The 27,935-nt window shown below is 47.4% G+C and overlaps 1 protein-coding gene across 1 annotated transcript; it reads right to left on the bottom strand.

The window, feature by feature from the left end:
• Positions 1-181: 181 nt before the first annotated feature.
• On the bottom strand, positions 182-27,935 carry LOC306918425 (protein polybromo-1-like; the record flags this gene model as incomplete). Its single annotated transcript, XM_079531330.1, has 9 exons — positions 182-1,160; positions 2,468-2,657; positions 3,750-3,817; positions 4,882-5,046; positions 15,233-15,325; positions 18,631-18,832; positions 22,480-22,693; positions 26,863-27,046; positions 27,914-27,935. The coding sequence occupies 9 exons, from the start codon at positions 27,933-27,935 to the stop codon at positions 994-996; spliced, it is 1,305 nt and encodes a 434-aa protein (XP_079387456.1). The 3' UTR covers positions 182-993.

The raw sequence follows: 27,935 nt of genomic DNA, 5'->3' as shown, positions 1-27,935 counted from the left end.
TAGACTGCAGTCTACTGTAATCTATTACAGTGTAGACTGCAGTCTACTGTAATCTATTACAGTGTAGACTGAAGTCTACTGTAATCTATTACAGTGTAGACTGAAGTCTACTGTAATCTATTACAGTGTAGACTGCAGTAATCTATTACAGTGTAGACTGAAGTCTACTGTAATCTATTACAGTGTAGACTGAAGTAATCTATTACAGTGTAGACTGAAGTCTACTGTAATCTATTACAGTGTAGACTGTAGTCTACTGTAATCTATTACAGTGTAGACTGCAGTCTACTGTAATCTATTACAGTGTAGACTGAAGTCTACTGTAATCTATTACAGTGTAGACTGAAGTCTACTGTAATCTATTACAGTGTAGACTGAAGTCTACTGTAATCTATTACAGTGTAGACTGAAGTCTACTGTAATCTATTACAGTGTAGACTGAAGTCTACTGTAATCTATTACAGTGTAGACTGAAGTCCCAAGAAAGTCAATAAAAAATGGGGATCCGTGAATCCGTGGCTGAGAATCAACTGATCTACAAGTGGTAAGACTGTCCAGATGCTCAGGCAGTCTCTGAGCATCAGATCTACAGCAGTGCATGGTTACCAAACTGTTCCATTTCTTGACACAAATCAGCCCCGCGGAGCGGACCCCCATTTGAAGAGATAATGCCAGGGACCCCCATAAGAGAAGATTTTTTTGGTACGGCTCTAGCAGTGATTCTCAACCCGTTTAATTTCAAGGACCCCCCAGTTTGACATGCATTAGTCTATACGGACCCCCCCATTTAAATGGCATTTCTATCTCTGGGACCCCCAAATTATATTGTAAAATCAACGTTAATTTAACTCTGAGAGTGTACAAATTTGTACACTCTCAGAGTTACAGACCCATAAGGGTCCATTTGGTTCCACACTTGATAGCTGGGGAGTGGGGACTCCCAGTGAACTCCCTCAAGGACCCCTGGGGGTCCCCCCCCCCCCCACCACCAGTCTACAGTTGGTGGTAGGACTGTCGGATGTTCAGAGAGTCTCGGAGCATCAGGTCTCGGAGGCGCCACAGCGCGTCGGCCATGGTGCTGTGAGCTCCTTTACTCTTCAGCCAGTGTCCGGGGAGACGGCTCTCCTGCTCCTTGCTCAGGTACGAGTCTCGCCTCTGAGCTGCAGCGACCAGAGAGAGAGAGAGAGAGAACGCACTGGATGGTAAACGGTGCTTTTAGATGCATTTCACACACACACACCTGATGGCGGAGGAAACCATGCAAGGCACCAACCTGCCACTACAGGAGCAATTAGGGGTTCAGAATATTTGCTCAAGGACACTTCGACGCTCAGGGATCGAACTGGTTACCATCCTGTCCCATCCAGGCCACTGTACCACATTAAACCACACGTCCCATATATGGACCTTCAGAGCTTCCCTTCCTAAAATGTATTACTGTATTCATGGCCCGGCCATAAAGTCAGGAGAAATTCATACATTGAAGTTTGAAATTATAACCAGGGCTGATAGCAGAATTTCTAAGGATTCCCGATTTCATTTTTAGTTCATTAAAACCCATTTTGGGGGCGGGAACCCCTTTAGGTGTTAGCATTATGTTACGCTTTAGCTATTGAAAAATAGCTAAAGCTATTGGGTCTGCTAAAATAGCAGCTTGTAGGTCTGACACAGAAACACAGAAACATAGCTTTTTCAGAAAACTGTCAGGATGAAGAAGAACATTTTTAGAATCTGATCTCAGGTCAAAATGTGTTTTGTTCACAGCACAGGTGTTGTTTACAATGTAGGCTTTAATTTAGCTCAACTTCCAACCAAAGACTGTTGGTTTGCAGTTAGAAGGTGACTTTGTCCTGGTCCAAAAGGTAAAGTATAGCAGGAGAGACAGCCGAGGTATCTTCATTTAATTTAACAACACAATCAGTGCCGGAAGTCCTTCAAAATAGCAGCTCTGGGGTGCCGGAAAGACATGGCCGAAACCCATGACCCGGAAACAATCCACTAAAAAAAAAGTTTACTTTACATAGCTAACTTACATTGCGATCGTTTTAGTTTGTACGATATATGATCCAAAAAGCGTTCATATTTTGCGGGAGAGACGGATGAGGAGCAGAAATGAAGCGCCAGTATATCGATCCGTTCAACACCACGGAGAGCGCCCTGGATTAGGAGAGACGAGTCATTCTTTCTAAGTCAACGGTAAGCTAACATGAGCCCAGAGTGTAGCATACGGTAGCCGAAAGGCGAACTGACAAATAAAAAAAAGGAAAAAATTCAGAATATTCTTATCTCGCCCCGTATCATTGAGGATGCACTAGGACGTCCTCAGAGGTCCTATGGACGCGTCGATTGGGACCCCTAGGACGTGTGGTGACGTCCTAAGTACGGAAGCGGTTAATACTCCTCTAAACAGACATAATGAGTGAACAATCCATCCAATGGAATACGAGCAGACGGACGGTAACGGTACCTTTGAGCGTTTGGTCCCACTTGCTGACGGTGCCAGACTCGGCGTTCAGCCCTTCGATGTACTTGAGGTAGGCCTCCGAGTGCAGCACGCGCTGCGTCTTGGGCGGGGGGGCCACGAACATGGGCGAGGTGGGCTGGCCCTGGCCGGGGTAAGGGGGAGGGGCATGCTGCCCGGGGCTGAACATCCCAGGCTGGAAGACAAAAAAATAAATCACACCTGTATGAAGCGAGGGGCGCTCTTATCATCATTTGACGTCCTGTCTCGCTATAGCGCACATAGGCTATCCTACTATCACAAACAATACGCCCTGTGTAGCCTGGCTATTCCTGTGTGTGGCGTGCACGCAGAGAGAGATGCGTCCAGTGTCCCGTATGGACACATACGGACGGGAACCCCTTTTGGTGTTTTAACTAAGCATTATGTTATACTTTAGCTATTGAAAAATAGCAGATCTACAAGCTCATAGCGCGCCACCGAGTGGCGCGCTATGAGCTTGTAGGTCTGCTATTTTTGAAAAGTCGTGAAAATGTGGTGCAAACCTTTGAATATATTCTTTCAGAACGAACATTTTTAACTCAAATCTTTCCTGCTGGGGGGGGGGGTCCCTGGAACTACATTTTGAGATGAGGTCCAATAGAGATAAATCTGGGGGTCCCTGGAACTACATTTTGAGATGAGGTCCAATAGACATAAATCTGGGGGTCCCTGGAACTACATTTTGAGATGAGGTCCAATAGACATAAATCTGGGGGTCCCTGGAACTACATTTTGAGATGAGGTCCAATAGACATAAATCTGGGGGTCCCTGGAACTACATTTTGAGATGAGGTCCAATAGAGATAAATCTGGGGGTCCCTGGAACTACATTTTGAGATGAGGTCCAATAGAGATAAATCTGGGGGTCCCTGGAACTACATTTTGAGATGAGGTCCAATAGAGATAAATCTGGGGGTCCCTGGAACTACATTTTGAGATGAGGTCCAATAGACATAAATCTGGGGGTCCCTGGAACTACATTTTGAGATGAGGTCCGTGGTCCAATAAATCTGGGGGTCCTTGAAGTGAAAGAGTTTGACCACCACTGACAGAAATGTAGGTTTTTCAGAAAACTATTAGGATTTTTGAAGACTTTTTTTTATCGACATCAGTCCAAAATGGATTAAAACTCCAGTGTGTAGGGGCCATTGGAAGACTTTTTTTTTTTTTTTTTTTACATCAGGCCTAAATGGGTTAAAAAATAAAAATAATAAAACCCTGTGTCATGTGATCCAGAGTACATTACCTGTTGCATGTAGTGGTTTCCAGGGACGGGACTTCCTGCCATGCCATTCATACCAGGACCCATCATACCTGTCAATCAAAAAGGAACAATTCATTTTTTATACCAGGACCCATCATACCTGTCAATCAAACAGGACCAATTCATTTTTTATACCAGGACCCATCATACCTGTCAATCAAACAGGAACAATAATTTTTTTATACCAGGACCCATCATACCTGTCAATCAAACAGGAACAATTATTTTTTATACCAGGACCCATCATACCTGTCAATCAAACAGGAACAATTATTTCTTATACCAGGACCCATCATACATTTTTTTTTTTTTAATGTTTTTTTTTTGTGGCTTTCGCCTTTATTTTATATTTTTTATGGAGGGACAGACAGTAGGCTGACATGAAATGGGGAGAGAGATTGAGGGGGAAGACATGCAGTAAAGGCCGTCGGGATCGGGAGTCGAACCCGCGGCCACACTGCCAGACTGGATTACCAGCCAAGGTGCCTGGACCACTGAGCCATGGCCCAGGCCCCATCATACATTTTAGTCGACTAAAATCTGTAGACTGTAGATTCAGTCGACTAAAATCTTATGATATGTAGTCGACTAAAACTAGACTAAACACACAAAACAATTCATTCATTTCAGTTAGAAACCGCAGCGTCGGGCTGGGCCGTGGCTCAGCGGTCCAGGCACCTTGGCCGGTAGTCCAAGTCTGGCAGTGTGCCCGTCTGTAAAACAACTGCCCTCTCCAGACCACGAATGTAGCATTTACTACATGGTAAAAGAAATGCAAATGCCCTCCTCTCCTTTCCATGCCATGCCGGAAGGAAGGCAGCATTCAGGAGAATTGCGTTTATTTCCCCAAGTCTCCTGAACTTATAAACACATCATTTTGCATTGAACAAATTGGTTTAGAAACCCATATCGTTACACACCTGCATCTCCACTAGCTTTAGAGTGCTGGGTTGCGCCCCGGGCGGAAAACGCAGATCTACAAGCTCACAGGGCGTCGCGCTGCGACGCGTTGTGAGCTTGTAGATCTGCTATTTTCTCCCCAAAAGTGCCCCAGCCCCTGCCCCTCTTAACACTCTCTGCAAGCCCCCAAAGGGAGCAGGTCAAGTGGCCTTACCCGGGTGGGGCATGCCAGGGTGAGGGTACCCAGGCATGCCGGGCTGCAGGTGGTGGTGGTGAGGGCCAGAGCCGTAGGGTGGCATTGGGGGGGCCAGGCACAACAGGCCCTCGTGATGGGGGGGGCCCCCCTGCATGGGCATGTAAGGATAAGCACCCATCATGCCTTGTGGTGGTGGTGGTGGGGGGGGGGGGGGGTGGAGAGAGAGAGGGGGGGGGGGGGGGGGCAAGGAGAAGGACAACAACATATCCATGCATTAAGTGACATGCAAGTAGTGACTAGGAGATTACATGCCATGGTAGAAAGGTTCTTTGAAGCTGCTATAAGCAATAATGTCAACATTTTAATGACCTTTTTATTTTTTGGTATCGAGACATCCAGCAATGAGTAGAACGCTACCAAAAACAATGTAGTCTCTGTGACACATCTACGGGCCGCAATCGGCATTCAAATATTTTCCTAGACCAAAGACAAAGCTTCTAGGAACATCTTTGAATGCAGATTGCGGCCCCTAGATGTGTCACAGAGACTAACATTTTTTGGGGAGCGTTTTACCCATTACTGGCTGTCTGGAAAAAAAAAGTCATTAGAATTTTGACATATTGCTTATAGCAGCTTTAAGGGATGTTGGTTTGGTTAAAACCAAAGTGTTAAAAAGCTCTATTTGAGATGGTAATCATAGAGTTTGTTCAGTACCAGGGGGGTTCAGTACCAGGGGGGTTTCCAGCTCTTTAGCCCATAAAGACAACTACAAATAACACCTGGACCTCTTTGGTGGGGACGTAGCAACTACAAATAACACCTGGACCTCTTTGGTGGGGACGTAACAACTACAAATAACACCTGGACCTCTTTGGTGGGGTCGTAACAACTACAGATAACACCTGAACCTCTTTGGTGGGGACGTAACGACTACAAATAACACCTGGACCTCTTTGGTGGGGACGTAACAACTACAAATAACACCTGGACCTCTTTGGTGGGGACGTAACAACTACAAATAACACCTGGACCTCTTTGGTGGGGACGTAACAACTACAAATAACACCTGGACCTTTTTGGTGGGGACGTAACAACTACAAATAACACCTGGACCTCTTTGGTGGGGACGTAACAACTACAAATAACACCTGGACCTCTTTGGTGGGGACGTAACAACTACAAATAACACCTGGACCTCTTTGGTGGGGACGTAACAACTACAAATAACACCTGGACCTCTTTGGTGGGGACGTAACAACTACAAATAACACATGGACCTCTTTGGTGGGGACGTAACAACTACAAATAACACCTGGACCTCTTTGGTGGGGACGTAACGACTACAAATAACACCTGGACCTCTTTGGTGGGGACGTAACTACAAATAACACATGGACCTCTTTGGTGGGACGTAACAACTACAAATAACACATGGACCTCTTTGGTGGGGACGTAACTACAAATAACACCTGGACCTCTTTGGTGGGGACGTAGCAACTACAAATAACACCTGGACCTCTTTGGTGGGGACGTAACAACTACAAATAACACCTGGACCTCTTTGGTGGGGACGTAACGACTACAAATAACACCTGGACCTCTTTGGTGGGGACGTAACAACTACAAATAACACATGGACCTCTTTGGTGGGACGTAACAACTACAAATAACACCTGGACCTCTTTGGTGGGGACGTAACTACAAATAACACCTGGACCTCTTTGGTGGGGACGTAGCAACTACAAATAACACCTGGACCTCTTTGGTGGGGACGTAACTACAAATAACACCTGGACCTCTTTGGTGGGGACGTAGCAACTACAAATAACACCTGGACCTCTTTGGTGGGGACGTAACAACTACAAATAACACCTGGACCTCTTTGGTGGGGACGTAGCAACTACAAATAACACCTGGACCTCTTTGGTGGGGACGTAACAACTACAAATAACACCTGGACCTCTTTGGTGGGGACGTAACGACTACAAATAACACCTGGACCTCTTTGGTGGGGACGTAACAACTACAAATAACACATGGACCTCTTTGGTGGGACGTAACAACTACAAATAACACCTGGACCTCTTTGGTGGGGACGTAACTACAAATAACACCTGGACCTCTTTGGTGGGGACGTAACAACTACAAATAACACCTGGACCTCTTTGGTGGGGACGTAACAACTACAAATAACACCTGGACCTCTTTGGTGGGACGTAACAACTACAAATAACACCTGGACCTCTTTGGTGGGACGTAACAACTACAAATAACACCTGGACCTCTTTGGTGGGGACGTAGCAACTACAAATAACACCTGGACCTCTTTGGTGGGGACGTAACAACTACAAATAACACCTGGACCTCTTTGGTGGGGACGTAACAACTACAAATAACACCTGGACCTCTTTGGTGGGGACGTAACAACTACAAATAACACCTGGACCTCTTTGGTGGCGACGTAACATCTACAAATAACACCTGGACCTCTTTGGTGGGGACGTAGCAACTACAAATAACACCTGGACCTATTTGGTGGGGACGTAACAACTACAAATAACACCTGGACCTCTTTGGTGGGGACGTAACAACTACAAATAACACCTGGACCTCTTTGGTGGGGACGTAACCACTACAAATAACACCTGGACCTCTTTGGTGGGGACGTAACAACTACAAATCACACCTGGACCTCTTTGGTGGGGACGTAACAACTACAAATCACACCTGGACCTCTTTGGTGGGGACGTAACAACTACAAATAATGGCAAGAAAGCCTTCTAGCATGGAATTCTCCTTTAAAGCATAATTATTATTTTTTTATTTTTTGCCTTATATAGGTTTTCAACGTTACCCCAACGTTCAAACCCTGAATTTACCACGATCCAAAATGTATATAATAATCCATTTTTAATATTTTATTTGGATGACACTAAAAAAGAAAACCTTATACTAATTGCAATAAATACTATTGCAATTACTTTTGGGTCAAATGGGACCTGTTACTCCAACAAACTCTCTAGTCCATACAGGAACGATTACTATCTGAATATAGAGCTTTTCAACACTTATTTTAACAAAAACCAAACCTCTTACAGCACCTCAAACTGCTAACGATGCATACAGTTGGAGGCCATCGATATTGTCCTTTTATTTTTGCTGAGGTTTGCGTGATCTGCGCAAAAGGACAGTTAACCCATTTTGGGCGGGAACCCCTTTTGGTGTTTTAAACATTATGTTATAATTTAGCTATTGAAAAATAGCAGATCTACAAGCTCATAGCGCGCCAACGAGTGGCGCACTACGAGCTTGTAGGTCTGTTATTTTTGAAAAATCTTGAAAATATTTATTTCAGAAAACTGGAGGATTTAGAAGGATTTTTAAAAATTTTGAGGCCAGGCCTAAATGGGTCAAATGATAAGGGACAATATCGGTGGCACCCAACTGTACACTGACGTGGCATGAGGAGGACGTTAGTTAGTAGTTAAAACAGCCATGAAGGTCATAATATGAACAGAGAATAACAGCCATGAAGGTTATAATATGGACAGAGAATAACAGCCATGAAGGTTATAATATGAACAGAGAATAACAGCCATGAAGGTTATAATATGAACAGAGAATAACAGCCATGAAGGTTATAATATGGACAGAGAATAACATCCATGAAGGTTATAATATGAACAGAGAATAACAGCCATGAAGGTTATAATATGAACAGAGAATAACATCCATGAAGGTTATAATATGGACAGAGAATAACATCCATGAAGGTTATAATATGAACAGAGAATAACAGCCATGAAGGTTATAATATGAACAGAGAATAACAGCCATGAAGGTTATAATATGAACAGAGAATAACAGCCATGAAGGTTATAATATGAACAGAGAATAACAGCCATGAAGGTTATAATATGAACAGAGAATAACATCCATGAAGGTTATAATATGGACAGAGAATAACAGCCATGAAGGTTATAATATGGACAGAGAATAACAGCCATGAAGGTTATAATATGAACAGAGAATAACAGCCATGAAGGTTATAATATGAACAGAGAATAACAGCCATGAAGGTTATAATATGGACAGAGAATAACAGCCATGAAGGTTATAATATGAACAGAGAATAACAGCCATGAAGGTTATAATATGGACAGAGAATAACAGCCATGAAGGTTATAATATGAACAGAGAATAACAGCCATGAAGGTTATAATATGAACAGAGAATAACAGCCATGAAGGTTATAATATGGACAGAGAATAACATCCATGAAGGTTATAATATGGACAGAGAATAACAGCCATGAAGGTTATAATATGGACAGAGAATAACATCCATGAAGGTTATAATATGAACAGAGAATAACAGCCATGAAGGTTATAATATGAACAGAGAATAACAGCCATGAAGGTTATAATATGAACAGAGAATAACATCCATGAAGGTTATAATATGGACAGAGAATAACATCCATGAAGGTTATAATATGAACAGAGAATAACATCCATGAAGGTTATAATATGAACAGAGAATAACATCCATGAAGGTTATAATATGAACAGAGAATAACAGCCATGAAGGTTATAATATGAACAGAGAATAACATCCATGAAGGTTATAATATGAACAGAGAATAACAGCCATGAAGGTTATAATATGGACAGAGAATAACATCCATGAAGGTTATAATATGGACAGAGAATAACATCCATGAAGGTTATAATATGAACAGAGAATAACATCCATGAAGGTTATAATATGAACAGAGAATAACAGCCATGAAGGTTATAATATGAACAGAGAATAACATCCATGAAGGTTATAATATGAACAGAGAATAACAGCCATGAAGGTTATAATATGGACAGAGAATAACATCCATGAAGGTTATAATATGGACAGAGAATAACATCCATGAAGGTTATAATATGGACAGAGAATAACATCCATGAAGGTTATAATATGAACAGAGAATAACATCCATGAAGGTTATAATATGAACAGAGAATAACATCCATGAAGGTTATAATATGAACAGAGAATAACAGCCATGAAGGTTATAATATGGACAGAGAATAACATCCATGAAGGTTATAATATGGACAGAGAATAACAGCCATGAAGGTTATAATATGAACAGAGAATAACATCCATGAAGGTTATAATATGAACAGAGAATAACAGCCATGAAGGTTATAATATGGACAGAGAATAACATCCATGAAGGTTATAATATGAACAGAGAATAACATCCATGAAGGTTATAATATGAACAGAGAATAACATCCATGAAGGTTATAATATGAACAGAGAATAACAGCCATGAAGGTTATAATATGGACAGAGAATAACATCCATGAAGGTTATAATATGAACAGAGAATAACATCCATGAAGGTTATAATATGAACAGAGAATAACAGCCATGAAGGTTATAATATGAACAGAGAATAACATCCATGAAGGTTATAATATGAACAGAGAATAACAGCCATGAAGGTTATAATATGAACAGAGAATAACATCCATGAAGGTTATAATATGAACAGAGAATAACATCCATGAAGGTTATAATATGAACAGAGAATAACATCCATGAAGGTTATAATATGAACAGAGAATAACAGCCATGAAGGTTATAATATGGACAGAGAATAACATCCATGAAGGTTATAATATGAACAGAGAATAACATCCATGAAGGTTATAATATGGACAGAGAATAACAGCCATGAAGGTTATAATATGAACAGAGAATAACAGCCATGAAGGTTATAATATGGACAGAGAATAACAGCCATGAAGGTTATAATATGAACAGAGAATAACAGCCATGAAGGTTATAATATGAACAGAGAATAACAGCCATGAAGGTTATAATATGAACAGAGAATAACAGCCATGAAGGTTATAATATGAACAGAGAATAACATCCATGAAGGTTATAATATGAACAGAATAACAGCCATGAAGGTTATAATATGGACAGAGAATAACAGCCATGAAGGTTATAATATGAACAGAGAATAACATCCATGAAGGTTATAATATGAACAGAGAATAACATCCATGAAGGTTATAATATGAACAGAGAATAACAGCCATGAAGGTTATAATATGGACAGAGAATAACATCCATGAAGGTTATAATATGAACAGAGAATAACATCCATGAAGGTTATAATATGAACAGAGAATAACAGCCATGAAGGTTATAATATGAACAGAGAATAACATCCATGAAGGTTATAATATGAACAGAGAATAACAGCCATGAAGGTTATAATATGAACAGAGAATAACATCCATGAAGGTTATAATATGAACAGAGAATAACATCCATGAAGGTTATAATATGAACAGAGAATAACATCCATGAAGGTTATAATATGAACAGAGAATAACAGCCATGAAGGTTATAATATGGACAGAGAATAACATCCATGAAGGTTATAATATGAACAGAGAATAACATCCATGAAGGTTATAATATGGACAGAGAATAACAGCCATGAAGGTTATAATATGAACAGAGAATAACAGCCATGAAGGTTATAATATGGACAGAGAATAACAGCCATGAAGGTTATAATATGAACAGAGAATAACAGCCATGAAGGTTATAATATGAACAGAGAATAACAGCCATGAAGGTTATAATATGAACAGAGAATAACAGCCATGAAGGTTATAATATGAACAGAGAATAACATCCATGAAGGTTATAATATGAACAGAATAACAGCCATGAAGGTTATAATATGGACAGAGAATAACAGCCATGAAGGTTATAATATGAACAGAGAATAACATCCATGAAGGTTATAATATGAACAGAGAATAACATCCATGAAGGTTATAATATGAACAGAGAATAACATCCATGAAGGTTATAATATGAACAGAGAATAACATCCATGAAGGTTATAATATGAACAGAGAATAACATCCATGAAGGTTATAATATGAACAGAGAATAACAGCCATGAAGGTTATAATATGAACAGAGAATAACATCCATGAAGGTTATAATATGGACAGAGAATAACATCCATGAAGGTTATAATATGGACAGAGAATAACAGCCATGAAGGTTATAATATGAACAGAGAATAACATCCATGAAGGTTATAATATGGACAGAGAATAACAGCCATGAAGGTTATAATATGAACAGAGAATAACATCCATGAAGGTTATAATATGAACAGAGAATAACATCCATGAAGGTTATAATATGGACAGAGAATAACATCCATGAAGGTTATAATATGGACAGAGAATAACAGCCATGAAGGTTATAATATGGACAGAGAATAACATCCATGAAGGTTATAATATGAACAGAGAATAACATCCATGAAGGTTATAATATGAACAGAGAATAACAGCCATGAAGGTTATAATATGAACAGAGAATAACAGCCATGAAGGTTATAATATGAACAGAGAATAACATCCATGAAGGTTATAATATGGACAGAGAATAACATCCATGAAGGTTATAATATGAACAGAGAATAACAGCCATGAAGGTTATAATATGGACAGAGAATAACAGCCATGAAGGTTATAATATGAACAGAGAATAACATCCATGAAGGTTATAATATGAACAGAGAATAACATCCATGAAGGTTATAATATGAACAGAGAATAACAGCCATGAAGGTTATAATATGAACAGAGAATAACAGCCATGAAGGTTATAATATGAACAGAGAATAACAGCCATGAAGGTTATAATATGAACAGAGAATAACAGCCATGAAGGTTATAATATGAACAGAGAATAACAGCCATGAAGGTTATAATATGGACAGAGAATAACATCCATGAAGGTTATAATATGGACAGAGAATAACATCCATGAAGGTTATAATATGGACAGAGAATAACAGCCATGAAGGTTATAATATGAACAGAGAATAACAGCCATGAAGGTTATAATATGGACAGAGAATAACATCCATGAAGGTTATAATATGGACAGAGAATAACAGCCATGAAGGTTATAATATGGACAGAGAATAACAGCCATGAAGGTTATAATATGGACAGAGAATAACATCCATGAAGGTTATAATATGGACAGAGAATAACAGCCATGAAGGTTATAATATGAACAGAGAATAACAGCCATGAAGGTTATAATATGAACAGAGAATAACAGCCATGAAGGTTATAATATGGACAGAGAATAACATCCATGAAGGTTATAATATGAACAGAGAATAACAGCCATGAAGGTTATAATATGAACAGAGAATAACAGCCATGAAGGTTATAATATGGACAGAGAATAACATCCATGAAGGTTATAATATGGACAGAGAATAACAGCCATGAAGGTTATAATATGGACAGAGAATAACAGCCATGAAGGTTATAATATGGACAGAGAATAACATCCATGAAGGTTATAATATGGACAGAGAATAACAGCCATGAAGGTTATAATATGAACAGAGAATAACAGCCATGAAGGTTATAATATGAACAGAGAATAACAGCCATGAAGGTTATAATATGGACAGAGAATAACATCCATGAAGGTTATAATATGAACAGAGAATAACAGCCATGAAGGTTATAATATGAACAGAGAATAACAGCCATGAAGGTTATAATATGGACAGAGAATAACATCCATGAAGGTTATAATATGGACAGAGAATAACAGCCATGAAGGTTATAATATGGACAGAGAATAACAGCCATGAAGGTTATAATATGGACAGAGAATAACATCCATGAAGGTTATAATATGGACAGAGAATAACAGCCATGAAGGTTATAATATGAACAGAGAATAACAGCCATGAAGGTTATAATATGAACAGAGAATAACAGCCATGAAGGTTATAATATGAACAGAGAATAACATCCATGAAGGTTATAATATGAACAGAGAATAACAGCCATGAAGGTTATAATATGGACAGAGAATAACAGCCATGAAGGTTATAATATGAACAGAGAATAACAGCCATGAAGGTTATAATATGAACAGAGAATAACAGCCATGAAGGTTATAATATGGACAGAGAATAACATCCATGAAGGTTATAATATGAACAGAGAATAACATCCATGAAGGTTATAATATGGACAGAGAATAACATCCATGAAGGTTATAATATGGACAGAGAATAACAGCCATGAAGGTTATAATATGGACAGAGAATAACAGCCATGAAGGTTATAATATGAACAGAGAATAACATCCATGAAGGTTATAATATGGACAGAGAATAACAGCCATGAAGGTTATAATATGAACAGAGAATAACAGCCATGAAGGTTATAATATGAACAGAGAATAACAGCCATGAAGGTTATAATATGAACAGAGAATAACAGCCATGAAGGTTATAATATGGACAGAGAATAACATCCATGAAGGTTATAATATGAACAGAGAATAACATCCATGAAGGTTATAATATGAACAGAGAATAACAGCCATGAAGGTTATAATATGGACAGAGAATAACAGCCATGAAGGTTATAATATGAACAGAGAATAACATCCATGAAGGTTATAATATGAACAGAGAATAACATCCATGAAGGTTATAATATGAACAGAGAATAACAGCCATGAAGGTTATAATATGAACAGAGAATAACAGCCATGAAGGTTATAATATGAACAGAGAATAACAGCCATGAAGGTTATAATATGAACAGAGAATAACATCCATGAAGGTTATAATATGGACAGAGAATAACAGCCATGAAGGTTATAATATGGACAGAGAATAACAGCCATGAAGGTTATAATATGAACAGAGAATAACATCCATGAAGGTTATAATATGAACAGAGAATAACAGCCATGAAGGTTATAATATGAACAGAGAATAACAGCCATGAAGGTTATAATATGAACAGAGAATAACACTGAAATAAAAACACCACATTCCAGTCATGCAGATGATGTCATGCAGATGATGCAATGTCTCAGAACGTGGGGGGGGGGGGGGGGGGGGGGGGGGGGGGGGGAAAGAAAAAGGCATTTTGAAGCTGCAATCCTCAACCCATTCTGGGACGGGAACCCCTCTTGGTGTTTTAAGGGGGGGGGGGGGGGGGGGGTAACAGTACCTCTTGGGGGGGGGGGGGGGGGGGGGTGGGTAACAGTACCTCTTGGGGGGGGGGGGGGTGGAGGGGGGTAACGGTACCTCTTGGGGGGTGGGGGGGTGGAGGGGGGTAACAGTACCTCTTGGGGGGGGGGTGGAGGGGGGTAACGGTACCTCTTGGGGGGGGGGGTGGAGGTGGGTAACAGTACCTCTTGGGGGGGGGGGGGGTGGAGGGGGGTAACGGTACCTCTTGGGGGGGGGGGGGGGGGGTAACAGTACCTCTTGGGGACGCCTGCTGCTGTTGCTGTTGCTGCAGCAGCTGCTGAGCTGCTCTCTCACGCTCCTGATGCTCCACGATCTTGGCTGCCCTCTCTGAGACACACACACACACACACACACACACACACACACACACACACACACACACACACACACACACACACACACACACACACACACACACACACACACACACACACACACACACACACACACACACACACACACACACACACACACACACACACACACACACACACACAAGGTTACATTTACAAAATTATGGCCTACGTTTTCATGATACAACAAGCTTTGTAACCTTCATATTCAGCCTTCTCGGTAAATGGTGCATTTATATAGCGCCTTTATCCAAGGCGCATTACATTCACCCATTCACACACACATTCACACGCCGATGGCGGAGGAAACCAACCAGCACATCAGGAGCAATTAGGGGTTCAGACTTCAGAGTCTTGCTCAAGGACACTTCGACACTAACTCTGGGGGAGCCTACAGGGTTCAAACTGGGAACCTTGCGGTTACCATTCGGTCACTCTACCTCTGAGACCCTCCACTCCCCCACCCACCTACCTACCTTCATATTCGGCCTTCTTAGTGGCCTCCAGCCCTCTCCACCCACCCACCTACCCTCATATTCGGCCTTCTTAGTGGCCTCCAGCCCTCTCCACCCACCCACCTACCCTCATATTCTGCCTTCTTAGTGGCCTCCAGCCCTCTCCACTCCCCCACCCACCTACCCTCATATTCGGCCTTCTTAGTGGCCTCCAGCACTCTCCACTCCCCCAACCACCTACCCTCATATTCGGCCTTCTTGGTGGCCTCCAGCCCTCTCCACTCCCCCACCCACCTACCTTCATATTCAGCCTTCTTAGTGGCCTCCAGCCCTCTCCACTACCCCACCCACCTACCTTCATATTCGGCCTTCTTAGTGGCCTCCAGCCCTCTCCACTCCCCCACCCACCCACCTACCTTCATATTCGGCCTTCTTAGTGGCCTCCAGCCCTCTCCACTCCCCCACCCACCCACCTACCTACCTTCATATTCGGCCTTCTTAGTGGCCTCCAGCCCTCTCCACTCCCCCACCCACCCACCTACCTTCATATTCGGCCTTCTTAGTGGCCTCCAGCCCTCTCCACTCCCCCACCCACCCACCCACCTACCAACCTTCATATTCGGCCTTCTTAGTGGCCTCCAGCCCTCTCCACTCCCCCACCCACCCACCTACCTACCTACCTTCATATTCAGCCTTCTTAGTGGCCTCCAGCCCTCTCCACTCCCCCACCCACCCACCTACCTTCATATTCGGCCTTCTTAGTGGCCTCCAGCCCTCTCCACTCCCCCACCCACCCACCTACCTACCTTCATATTCGGCCTTCTTAGTGGCCTCCAGCCCTCTCCACTCCCCCACCCACCTACCTTCATATTCGGCCTTCTTAGTGGCCTCCAGCCCTCTCCACTCCCCCACCCACCTACCTTCATATTCGGCCTTCTTAGTGGCCTCCAGCCCTCTCCACTCCCCCACCCACCTACCTTCATATTCGGCCTTCTTAGTGGCCTCCAGCCCTCTCCACTCCCCCACCCACCCACCTACCTACCTTCATATTCGGCCTTCTTAGTGGCCTCCAGCCCTCTCCACTCCCCCACCCACCCACCTACCTACCTTCATATTCAGCCTTCTTGGTGGCCTCCAGCCCCCTCCACTCGGTGCCCACCCACCCACCTACCCTCATATTGGGCCTTCTTAGTGGCCTCCAGCCCCCTCCACTCGGTGCCCACCCACCTACCCTCATATTGGGCCTTCTTAGTGGCCTCCAGCCCTCTCCACTCGGTGCCCACCCACCCACCTACCCTCATATTGGGCCTTCTTAGTGGCCTCCAGCCCCCTCCACTCGGTGCCCACCCACCCACCTACCCTCATATTGGGCCTTCTTAGTGGCCTCCAGCCCCCTCCACTCGGTGCCCACCCACCCACCTACCCTCATATTGGGCCTTCTTAGTGGCCTCCAGCCCCCTCCACTCGGTGCCCACCCACCCACCTACCCTCATATTGGGCCTTCTTAGTGGCCTCCAGCCCCCTCCACTCGGTGCCCACCCACCCACCTACCCTCATATTGGGCCTTCTTGGTGGCCTCCAGCCCCCCTCCACTCGGTGCCCACCCACCCACCTACCCTCATATTGGGCCTTCTTGGTGGCCTCCAGCCCCCTCCACTCGGTGCCCACCCACCCACCTACCCTCATATTGGGCCTTCTTGGTGGCCTCCAGCCCCCTCCACTCGGTGCCCACCCACCCACCTACCCTCATATTGGGCCTTCTTGGTGGCCTCCAGCCCCCTCCACTCGGTGCCCACCCACCCACCTACCCTCATATTGGGCCTTCTTAGTGGCCTCCAGCCCCCTCCACTCGGTGCCCACCTACCCACCTACCCTCATATTGGGCCTTCTTAGTGGCCTCCAGCCCTCTCCACTCGGTGCCCACCCACCTACCTTCATATTGGGCCTTCTTGGTGGCCTCCAGCCCTCTCCACTCGGTGCCCACCCACCTACCTTCATATTGGGCCTTCTTAGTGGCCTCCAGCCCTCTCCACTCGGTGCCCACCCACCCACCTACCCTCATATTGGGCCTTCTTAGTGGCCTCCAGCCCCCTCCACTCGGTGCCCACCCACCCACCTACCCTCATATTGGGCCTTCTTAGTGGCCTCCAGCCCCCTCCACTCGGTGCCCACCCACCCACCTACCCTCATATTGGGCCTTCTTAGTGGCCTCCAGCCCCCTCCACTCGGTGCCCACCCACCCACCTACCCTCATATTGGGCCTTCTTGGTGGCCTCCAGCCCCCTCCACTCGGTGCCCACCCACCCACCTACCCTCATATTGGGCCTTCTTGGTGGCCTCCAGCCCCCTCCACTCGGTGCCCACCCACCCACCTACCCTCATATTGGGCCTTCTTGGTGGCCTCCAGCCCCCTCCACTCGGTGCCCACCCACCCACCTACCCTCATATTGGGCCTTCTTGGTGGCCTCCAGCCCCCTCCACTCGGTGCCCACCCACCCACCTACCCTCATATTGGGCCTTCTTAGTGGCCTCCAGCCCCCTCCACTCGGTGCCCACCTACCCACCTACCCTCATATTGGGCCTTCTTAGTGGCCTCCAGCCCTCTCCACTCGGTGCCCACCCACCTACCTTCATATTGGGCCTTCTTGGTGGCCTCCAGCCCCCTCCACTCGGTGCCCACCAGGCGGCCCACCTACCCTCATATTGGGCCTTCTTAGTGGCCTCCAGCCCTCTCCACTCGGTGCCCACCCACCTACCTTCATATTGGGCCTTCTTGGTGGCCTCCAGCCCCCTCCACTCGGTGCCCACCAGGCGGCCCACCTACCCTCATATTGGGCCTTCTTGGTGGCCTCCAGCCCTCTCCACTCGGTGCCCACCAGGCGGCTCAGCTCCCCGAAGGAGAAGTCTGGGTGTCGGGCCTTGATGACGGCGCGCATCTCGCTGCTGAACAGGATGTAGCCGCTCATGTTGATCTTCCTCTTGGCCCCTTCCTTCTTGGACAGGCCTTTTATCTTGGGAGTGGACTGCTGCGGGGGGGAGGGGGGGGGGGGGGGGGTGTGGGTTAAACAACAATTACAATCAGACAAACATCATCTGGATGTTGTGGTTCCTTAAACCGGAAGTGACATCGCCAGATTCGCTCTATTTGGTCAAAATCGGCACAATGGTGACGCTACCCGCCACCATCAGGACTGGGTATAATACTATAGGATTGCCGTGTGAGAATGAGATGTAGTGTGTATATCACAGATGTTTCTATTGGCATTAAAATGACAAATTAAACATATGAATAGTGCAGGCAGAAGGCACAATCCACTGTTTAATTAGGCTGGCCATAAGAGGGTTAAGAGTGTTATTTTAGTAAAAATAGCAATTCTGTTATTTGTGTAATGTGATTGTGTAATGTGATTTTTGAATTCCAAGTGTCTTAAGTTTATGGATCTGGTCAAGTTCAAAACTGCTCAAATAATGTACAAAGCAAACTGCAAAGAATCATTTACTTCCTAGGAACATTCAAAATGTATTTAAGGACAGAATGTGTTTATAATTTAAGAGAGTTCGAAATAAACATTCATTCATTCATATATATTTATGGGCGATTCACTTGTGACAGGAGGAGGACTGGAGGCGGGGGGGGCGGGGGCATTTTCAGACTCAGAGCAGCAGCCCTCAGTCCCACACTGCACGCTGGCAGTACAGTAGAGAGAACACACTGCACGCTGGCAGTACAGTACAGTAGAGAGAACAGTGAACGCTGGCAGTACAGTAGAGAGAACAGTGAACGCTGGCAGTACAGTAGAGAGAACAGTGAACGGTGTGAGTCTTGGTTGCTACCACTGACTTGCCTCAAGTTGCCATAATATGCTTAAATGTTTTATAAAATCAATCGGATTATCACACGATAGCTGAAGCGTCAGGTTTTCCCCTTCTTTATCTGTCAGAAACCCTGGTGCCAACCTGGGTGGGCGTGTAGGGGAGGGGGTCTGGGGGGTTACCTGGGTGGGCGTGTAGGGGAGGGGGTCTGGGGGGTTACCTGGGTGGGCGTGTAGGGGAGGGGGTCTGGGGGGTTACCTGGGTGGGCGTGTAGGGGAGGGGGTCTGGGGGGTTACCTGGGTGGGCGTGTGGGGGAGGGGGTCTGGGGGGGTTACCTGGGTGGGCGTGTGGGGGAGGGGGTCTGGGGGGTTACCTGGGTGGGCGTGTAGGGGAGGGGGTCTGGGGGGTTACCTGGGTGGGCGTGTAGGGGAGGGGGTCTGGGGGGTTACCTGGGTGGGCGTGTAGGGGAGGGGGTCTGGGGGGTTACCTGGGTGGGCGTGTAGGGGAGGGGGTCTGGGGGGTTACCTGGGTGGGCGTGTGGGGGAGGGGGTCTGGGGGGGTTACCTGGGTGGGCGTGTGGGGGAGGGGGTCTGGGGGGTTACCTGGGTGGGCGTGTAGGGGAGGGGGTCTGGGGGGTTACCTGGGTGGGCGTGTAGGGGAGGGGGTCTGGGGGGTTACCTGGGTGGGCGTGTAGGGGAGGGGGTCTGGGGGGTTACCTGGGTGGGCGTGTAGGGGAGGGGGTCTGGGGGGTTACCTGGGTGGGCGTGTAGGGGAGGGGGTCTGGGGGGGTTACCTGGGTGGGCGTGTAGGGGAGGGGGTCTGGGGGGGTTACCTGGGTGGGCGTGTAGGGGAGGGGGTCTGGGGGGTTACCTGGGTGGGCGTGTAGGGGAGGGGGTCTGGGGGGTTACCTGGGTGGGCGTGTAGGGGAGGGGGTCTGGGGGGTTACCTGGGTGGGCGTGTAGGGGAGGGGGTCTGGGGGGTTACCTGGGTGGGCGTGTAGGGGAGGGGGTCTGGGGGGTTACCTGGGTGGGCGTGTAGGGGAGGGGGTCTGGGGGGGTTACCTGGGTGGGCGTGTAGGGGAGGGGGTCTGGGGGGTTACCTGGGTGGGCGTGTAGGGGAGGGGAGGGGGTCTGGGGGGTTACCTGGGTGGGCGTGTGGGGGAGGGGGTCTGGGGGGTTACCTGGGTGGGCGTGTGGGGGAGGGGGTCTGGGGGGTTACCTGGGTGGGCGTGTAGGGGAGGGGGTCTGGGGGGTTACCTGGGTGGGCGTGTAGGGGAGGGGGTCTGGGGGGTTACCTGGGTGGGCGTGTAGGGGAGGGGGTCTGGGGGGTTACCTGGGTGGGCGTGTAGGGGAGGGGGTCTGGGGGGTTACCTGGGTGGGCGTGTAGGGGAGGGGGTCTGGGGGGGTTACCTGGGTGGGCGTGTAGGGGAGGGGGTCTGGGGGGTTACCTGGGTGGGCGTGTAGGGGAGGGGAGGGGGTCTGGGGGGTTACCTGGGTGGGCGTGTGGGGGAGGGGGTCTGGGGGGTTACCTGGGTGGGCGTGTGGGGGAGGGGGTCTGGGGGGTTACCTGGGTGGGCGTGTGGGGGAGGGGGTCTGGGGGGTTACCTGGGTGGGCGTGTAGGGGAGGGGGTCTGGGGGGGTTACCTGGGTGGGCGTGTAGGGGAGGGGGTCTGGGGGGTTACCTGGGTGGGCGTGTAGGGGAGGGGAGGGGGTCTGGGGGGTTACCTGGGTGGGCGTGTGGGGGAGGGGGTCTGGGGGGTTACCTGGGTGGGCGTGTGGGGGAGGGGGTCTGGGGGGTTACCTGGGTGGGCGTGTGGGGGAGGGGGTCTGGGGGGTTACCTGGGTGGGCGTGTAGGGGAGGGGAGGGGGTCTGGGGGGTTACCTGGGTGGGCGTGTAGGGGAGGGGAGGGGGTCTGGGGGGTTACCTGGGTGGGCGTGTAGGGGAGGGGAGGGGGTCTGGGGGGTTACCTGGGTGGGCGTGTAGGGGAGGGGGTCTGGGGGGTTACCTGGGTGGGCGTGTAGGGGAGGGGGTCTGGGGGGTTACCTGGGTGGGCGTGTAGGGGAGGGGGTCTGGGGGGTTACCTGGGTGGGCGTGTAGGGGAGGGGGTCTGGGGGGGTTACCTGGGTGGGCGTGTAGGGGAGGGGGTCTGGGGGGGTTACATGGGTGGGCGTGTAGGGGAGGGGGTCTGGGGGGTTACCTGGGTGGGCGTGTAGGGGAGGGGGTCTGGGGGGTTACCTGGGTGGGCGTGTAGGGGAGGGGGTCTGGGGGGTTACCTGGGTGGGCGTGTAGGGGAGGGGGTCTGGGGGGGTTACCTGGGTGGGCGTGTAGGGGAGGGGAGGGGGTCTGGGGGGTTACCTGGGTGGGCGTGTAGGGTAGGGGGTCTGGGGGGTTACCTGGGTGGGCGTGTAGGGGAGGGGGTCTGGGGGGTTACCTGGGTGGGCGTGTAGGGGAGGGGGTCTGGGGGGGTTACCTGGGTGGGCGTGTAGGGGAGGGGAGGGGGTCTGGGGGGTTACCTGGGTGGGCGTGTAGGGGAGGGGGTCTGGGGGGTTACCTGGGTGGGCGTGTAGGGGAGGGGAGGGGGTCTGGGGGGTTACCTGGGTGGGCGTGTAGGGGAGGGGGTCTGGGGGGTTACCTGGGTGGGCGTGTAGGGGAGGGGGTCTGGGGGGTTACCTGGGTGGGCGTGTAGGGGAGGGGGTCTGGGGGGTTACCTGGGTGGGCGTGTAGGGGAGGGGGTCTGGGGGGTTACCTGGGTGGGCGTGTAGGGGAGGGGGTCTGGGGGGTTACCTGGGTGGGCGTGTAGGGGAGGGGGTCTGGGGGGTTACCTGGGTGGGCGTATAGGGGAGGGGGTCTGGGGGGTTACCTGGGTGGGCGTGTAGGGGACCAGGTCCATCTCACTGGCCACGGGGGTCTGCAGCATCATGGGGGGCATGGAGGGGGTCTGCGGGGCCTCGTCCTCGTCGTCCGGGTCCTCCATCTCCTCCTCGTTCCCCTCCATGTCGGCCAGCTTGGCCTCCAGCTCCTCGATCTTCTTGTCCAGCAGAGGAGACTGCTGCTTCTGAGGAACCATCAGCTTCCTGGAGAGGAGACGCAAATAATATTACAGCCATGTTGGTTTGGAGTTGACAGCACTTTTTATTTATAATTTTCCCTACGTTTTTATTCCACTATTTTTGTAACCCAGTGTGAATTATCAAATGAAATCCTGGGCGCTACACTCCCTCTGCCAACCTGGGGAGAGCAACGGACTGACCTCATGCTTCCTTCAATGCGTGAGGAGTCCAAGCCGCTTGTTGTCACCTGACAGGGGGGGAGTTTCCCCGGTTGGACGTAGTGCGTGGAAGGAACACGTTATTCCAACCAGTTCCTTTCCCCTGCATCAGGTGCCCCGGGTGGCCAGGGGGAGGCAGTATAGAGACCAGGATTACTGCATGTTTTTGTGAGGGTACCTACCCTAGGGGACACGGGGAGAACATGTGAGGGTACCTACCCTAGGGGACACGGGGAGAACATGCAAACTCCACACAGAAAGGCCCTTTCACCAACACGCCCCCCCAGCGACTCCAGCGGGAATCGAACCCAGGACCTTCTAGCCGTGAGGAGACAGCACTACCGACTGCGTCTCTGTGCTCCCATTGACAGCACATTTTGATGTAGCTTCAGTCAGTCTTTTGAATACAACTTTGTTGAATGAATCTACGGTTGATTTTGTGGCAAAACATGCAATTTGGCGGCCTTTATGGCGTCGTAATGCCAGATTTTACACTTGGTCGCATGCTGATCTACAAGCTCACAACACGTTGCGTTTTGAGCTTGTAGATCTGCAAACAACTTGTCTTATTTAGTTCTACTGGATCTCTTCTCCACTAGTCCCTCCCTGACATTTAGTTCTACTGGATCTCTTCTCCACTAGTCCCTCCCTGACATTTAGTTCTACTGGATCTCTTCTCCACTAGTCCCTCCCTGACATTTAGTTCTACTGGATCTCTTCTCCACTAGTCCCTCCCTGACATTTAGTTCTACTGGATCTCTTCTCCACTAGTCCCTCCCTGACATTTAGTTCTACTGGATCTCTTCTCCACTAGTCCCTCCCTGACATTTAGTTCTACTGGATCTCTTCTCCACTAGTCCCTCCCTGACATTTAGTTCTACTGGATCTCTTCTCCACTAGTCCCTCCCTGACATTTAGTTCTACTGGATCTCTTCTCCACTAGTACCTCCCTGACATTTAGTTCTACTGGATCTCTTCTCCACTAGTCCATCCCTGACATTTAGTTCTACTGGATCTCTTCTCCACTAGTCCATCCCTGACATTTAGTTCTACTGGATCTCCTCTCCACTAGTCCCTCCCTGACATTTAGTTATACTGGATCTCTTCTCCACTAGTCCCTCCCTGACATTTAGTTCTACTGGATCTCTTCTCCACTAGTCCCTCCCTAACATCTAGTTCTACTGGATCTCTTCTCCACTAGTCCCTCCCTGACATTTAGTTCTACTGGATCTCTTCTCCACTAGTCCCTCCCTAACATTTAGTTCTACTGGATCTCTTCTCCACTAGTCCCTCCCTGACATTTAGTTCTACTGGATCTCTTCTCCACTAGTCCCTCCCTAACATTTAGTTCTACTGGATCTCTTCTCCACTAGTACCTCCCTGACATTTAGTTCTACTGGATCTCTTCTCCACTAGTCCCTCCCTGACATTTAGTTCTACTGGATCTCTTCTCCACTAGTCCCTCCCTGACATTTAGTTCTACTGGATCTCTTCTCCACTAGTCCCTCCCTAACATTTAGTTCTACTGGATCTCTTCTCCACTAGTCCCTCCCTGACATTTAGTTCTACTGGATCTCTTCTCCACTAGTCCCTCCCTAACATTTAGTTCTACTGGATCTCTTCTCCACTAGTCCCTCCCTGACATTTAGTTCTACTGGATCTCTTCTCCACTAGTCCCTCCCTGACATTTAGTTCTACTGGATCTCTTCTCCACTAGTCCCTCCCTAACATTTAGTTCTATTGGATCTCTTCTCCACTAGTCCCTCCCTGACATTTAGTTCTACTGGATCTCTTCTCCACTAGTCCCTCCCTGACATTTAGTTCTACTGGATCTCTTCTCCACTAGTCCCTCCCTGACATTTAGTTCTACTGGATCTCTTCTCCACTAGTCCCTCCCTAACATGTAGTTCTACTGGATCTCTTCTCCACAAGTCCCTCCCTGACATTTAGTTCTACTGGATCTCTTCTCCACTAGTCCCTCCCTGACATTTAGTTCTACTGGATCTCTTCTCCACTAGTCCCTCCCTGACATTTAGTTATACTGGATCTCTTCTCCACTAGTCCCTCCCTGACATTTAGTTCTACTGGATCTCTTCTCCACAAGTCCCTCCCTGACATTTAGTTCTACTGGATCTCTTCTCCACTAGTCCCTCCCTAACATTTAGTTCTACTGGATCTCTTCTCCACTAGTCCCTCCCTGACATTTAGTTCTACTGGATCTCTTCTCCACTAGTCCCTCCCTGACATTTAGTTCTACTGGATCTCTTCTCCACTAGTCCCTCCCTGACATTTAGTTCTACTGGATCTCTTCTCCACTAGTCCCTCCCTGACATTCTACTGGATCTCTTCTCCACTAGTCCCTCCCTGACATTTAGTTCTACTGTATCTCTTCTCCACTAGTCCCTCCCTGACATTTAGTTCTACTGGATCTCTTCTCCACTAGTCCCTCCCTGACATTTAGTTCTACTGGATCTCTTCTCCACTAGTCCCTCCCTAACATTTAGTTCTACTGGATCTCTTCTCCACTAGTCCCTCCCTGACATTTAGTTCTACTGGATCTCTTCTCCACTAGTCCCTCCCTGACATTTAGTTCTACTGGATCTCTTCTCCACAAGACCCTCCCTAACAATTTTAGCTTAGATTTTATTCAGTAGTTTATTTACCATTGGTCATGGTTGGAGGAAATGACCAGCCCTGACCTGAAGTAGTAGGTCTCCATGGTTGGAGGAAATGACCAGCCCTGACCTGAAGTAGTAGGTCTCCATGGTTGGAGGAAATGACCAGCCCTGACCTGAAGTAGTAGGTCTCCATGGTTGGAGGAAATGACCAGCCCTGACCTGAAGTAGTAGGTCTCCATGGTTGGAGGAAATGACCAGCCCTGACCTGAAGTAGTAGGTCTCCATGGTTGGAGGAAATGACCAGCCCTGACCTGAAGTAGTAGGTCTCCATGGTTGGAGGAAATGACCAGCCCTGACCTGAAGTAGTAGGTCTCCATGGTTGGAGGAAATGACCAGCCCTGACCTGAAGTAGTAGGTCTCCATGGTTGGAGGAAATGACCAGCCCTGACCTGAAGTAGTAGGTCTCCATGGTTGGAGGAAATGACCAGCCCTGACCTGAAGTAGTAGGTCTCCATGGTTGGAGGAAATGACCAGCCCTGACCTGAAGTAGTAGGTCTCCATGGTTGGAGGAAATGACCAGCCCTGACCTGAAGTAGTAGGTCTCCATGGTTGGAGGAAATGACCAGCCCTGACCTGAAGTAGTAGGTCTCCATGGTTGGAGGAAATGACCAGCCCTGACCTGAAGTAGTAGGTCTCCATGGTTGGAGGAAATGACCAGCCCTGACCTGAAGTAGTAGGTCTCCATGGTTGGAGGAAATGACCAGCCCTGACCTGAAGTAGTAGGTCTCCATGGTTGGAGGAAATGACCAGCCCTGACCTGAAGTAGTAGGTCATGGTTGGAGGAAATGACCAGCCCTGACCTGAAGTAGTAGGTCTCCATGGTTGGAGGAAATGACCAGCCCTGACCTGAAGTAGTAGGTCTCCATGGTTGGAGGAAATGACCAGCCCTGACCTGAAGTAGTAGGTCTCCATGGTTGGAGGAAATGACCAGCCCTGACCTGAAGTAGTAGGTCATGGTTGGAGGAAATGACCAGCCCTGACCTGAAGTAGTAGGTCTCCATGGTTGGAGGAAATGACCAGCCCTGACCTGAAGTAGTAGGTCTCCATGGTTGGAGGAAATGACCAGCCCTGACCTGAAGTAGTAGGTCTCCATGGTTGGAGGAAATGACCAGCCCTGACCTGAAGTAGTAGGTCATGGTTGGAGGAAATGACCAGCCCTGACCTGAAGTAGTAGGTCTCCATGGTTGGAGGAAATGACCAGCCCTGACCTGAAGTAGTAGGTCTCCATGGTTGGAGGAAATGACCAGCCCTGACCTGAAGTAGTAGGTCATGGTTGGAGGAAATGACCAGCCCTGACCTGAAGTAGTAGGTCTCGTCGTCCACCACCTTGGAGGACAGCGAGAAGCGCTTCAGGCCTTTGAACTTCTTCATGATCTTCTCCTGCTCGATGTAGCGACTCTCACACAGCAGCACGTCCTCCTCGGGGACCTCCGTGGGACGGCAGGACAGGTAGTCCTTGAAGGACGACACGATGCACTTACCTGGACAACACGGACACAACACATTCTTAGATTATTCTTACCTGGACAACACGGACACAATACATTCTTAGATTATTAATCCATTTCACAAATGTCAAAAAATTGATTATTCTGTTATTTAAAATAAATATTATTTGACAAAAAAGGACTTGTTTGTCTTTCTCTTCGTGAGTTTTCTGCGATTGTTGATGTTGTCAAATCTAACCTTCCAGTTGACAGTGACACATCTCTAACCTTCCAGTTGACAGTGACACATCTCTAAATCTAACCTTCCAGTTGACAGTGACACATCTCTAACCTTCCAGTTGACAGTGACACATCTCTAACCTTCCAGTTGACAGTGACACATCTCTAACCTTCCAGTTGACAGTGACACATCTCTAACCTTCCAGTTGACAGTGACACATCTCTAACCTTCCAGTTGACAGTGACACATCTCTAACCTTCCAGTTGACAGTGACACATCTCTAAATCTAACCTTCCAGTTGACAGTGACACATCTCTAACCTTCCAGTTGACAGTGACACATCTCTAACCTTCCAGTTGACAGTGACACATCTCTAACCTTCCAGTTGACAGTGACACATCTCTAACCTTCCAGTTGACAGTGACACATCTCTAACCTTCCAGTTGACAGTGACACATCTCTAACCTTCCAGTTGACAGTGACACATCTCTAAATCTAACCTTCCAGTTGACAGTGACACATCTCTAACCTTCCAGTTGACAGTGACACATCTCTAACCTTCCAGTTGACAGTGACACATCTCTAACCTTCCAGTTGACAGTGACACATCTCTAACCTTCCAGTTGACAGTGACACATCTCTAACCTTCCAGTTGACAGTGACACATCTCTAAATCTAACCTTCCAGCTGACAGTGACACAT

Source organism: Electrona antarctica (genome assembly GCF_951216825.1).
Source record: "Electrona antarctica genome assembly, contig: scaffold_677, whole genome shotgun sequence".
NCBI classification, from domain to species: Eukaryota; Metazoa; Chordata; class Actinopteri; order Myctophiformes; family Myctophidae; genus Electrona; species Electrona antarctica.
This window is presented reverse-complemented; position numbering and strand designations above follow the sequence as displayed.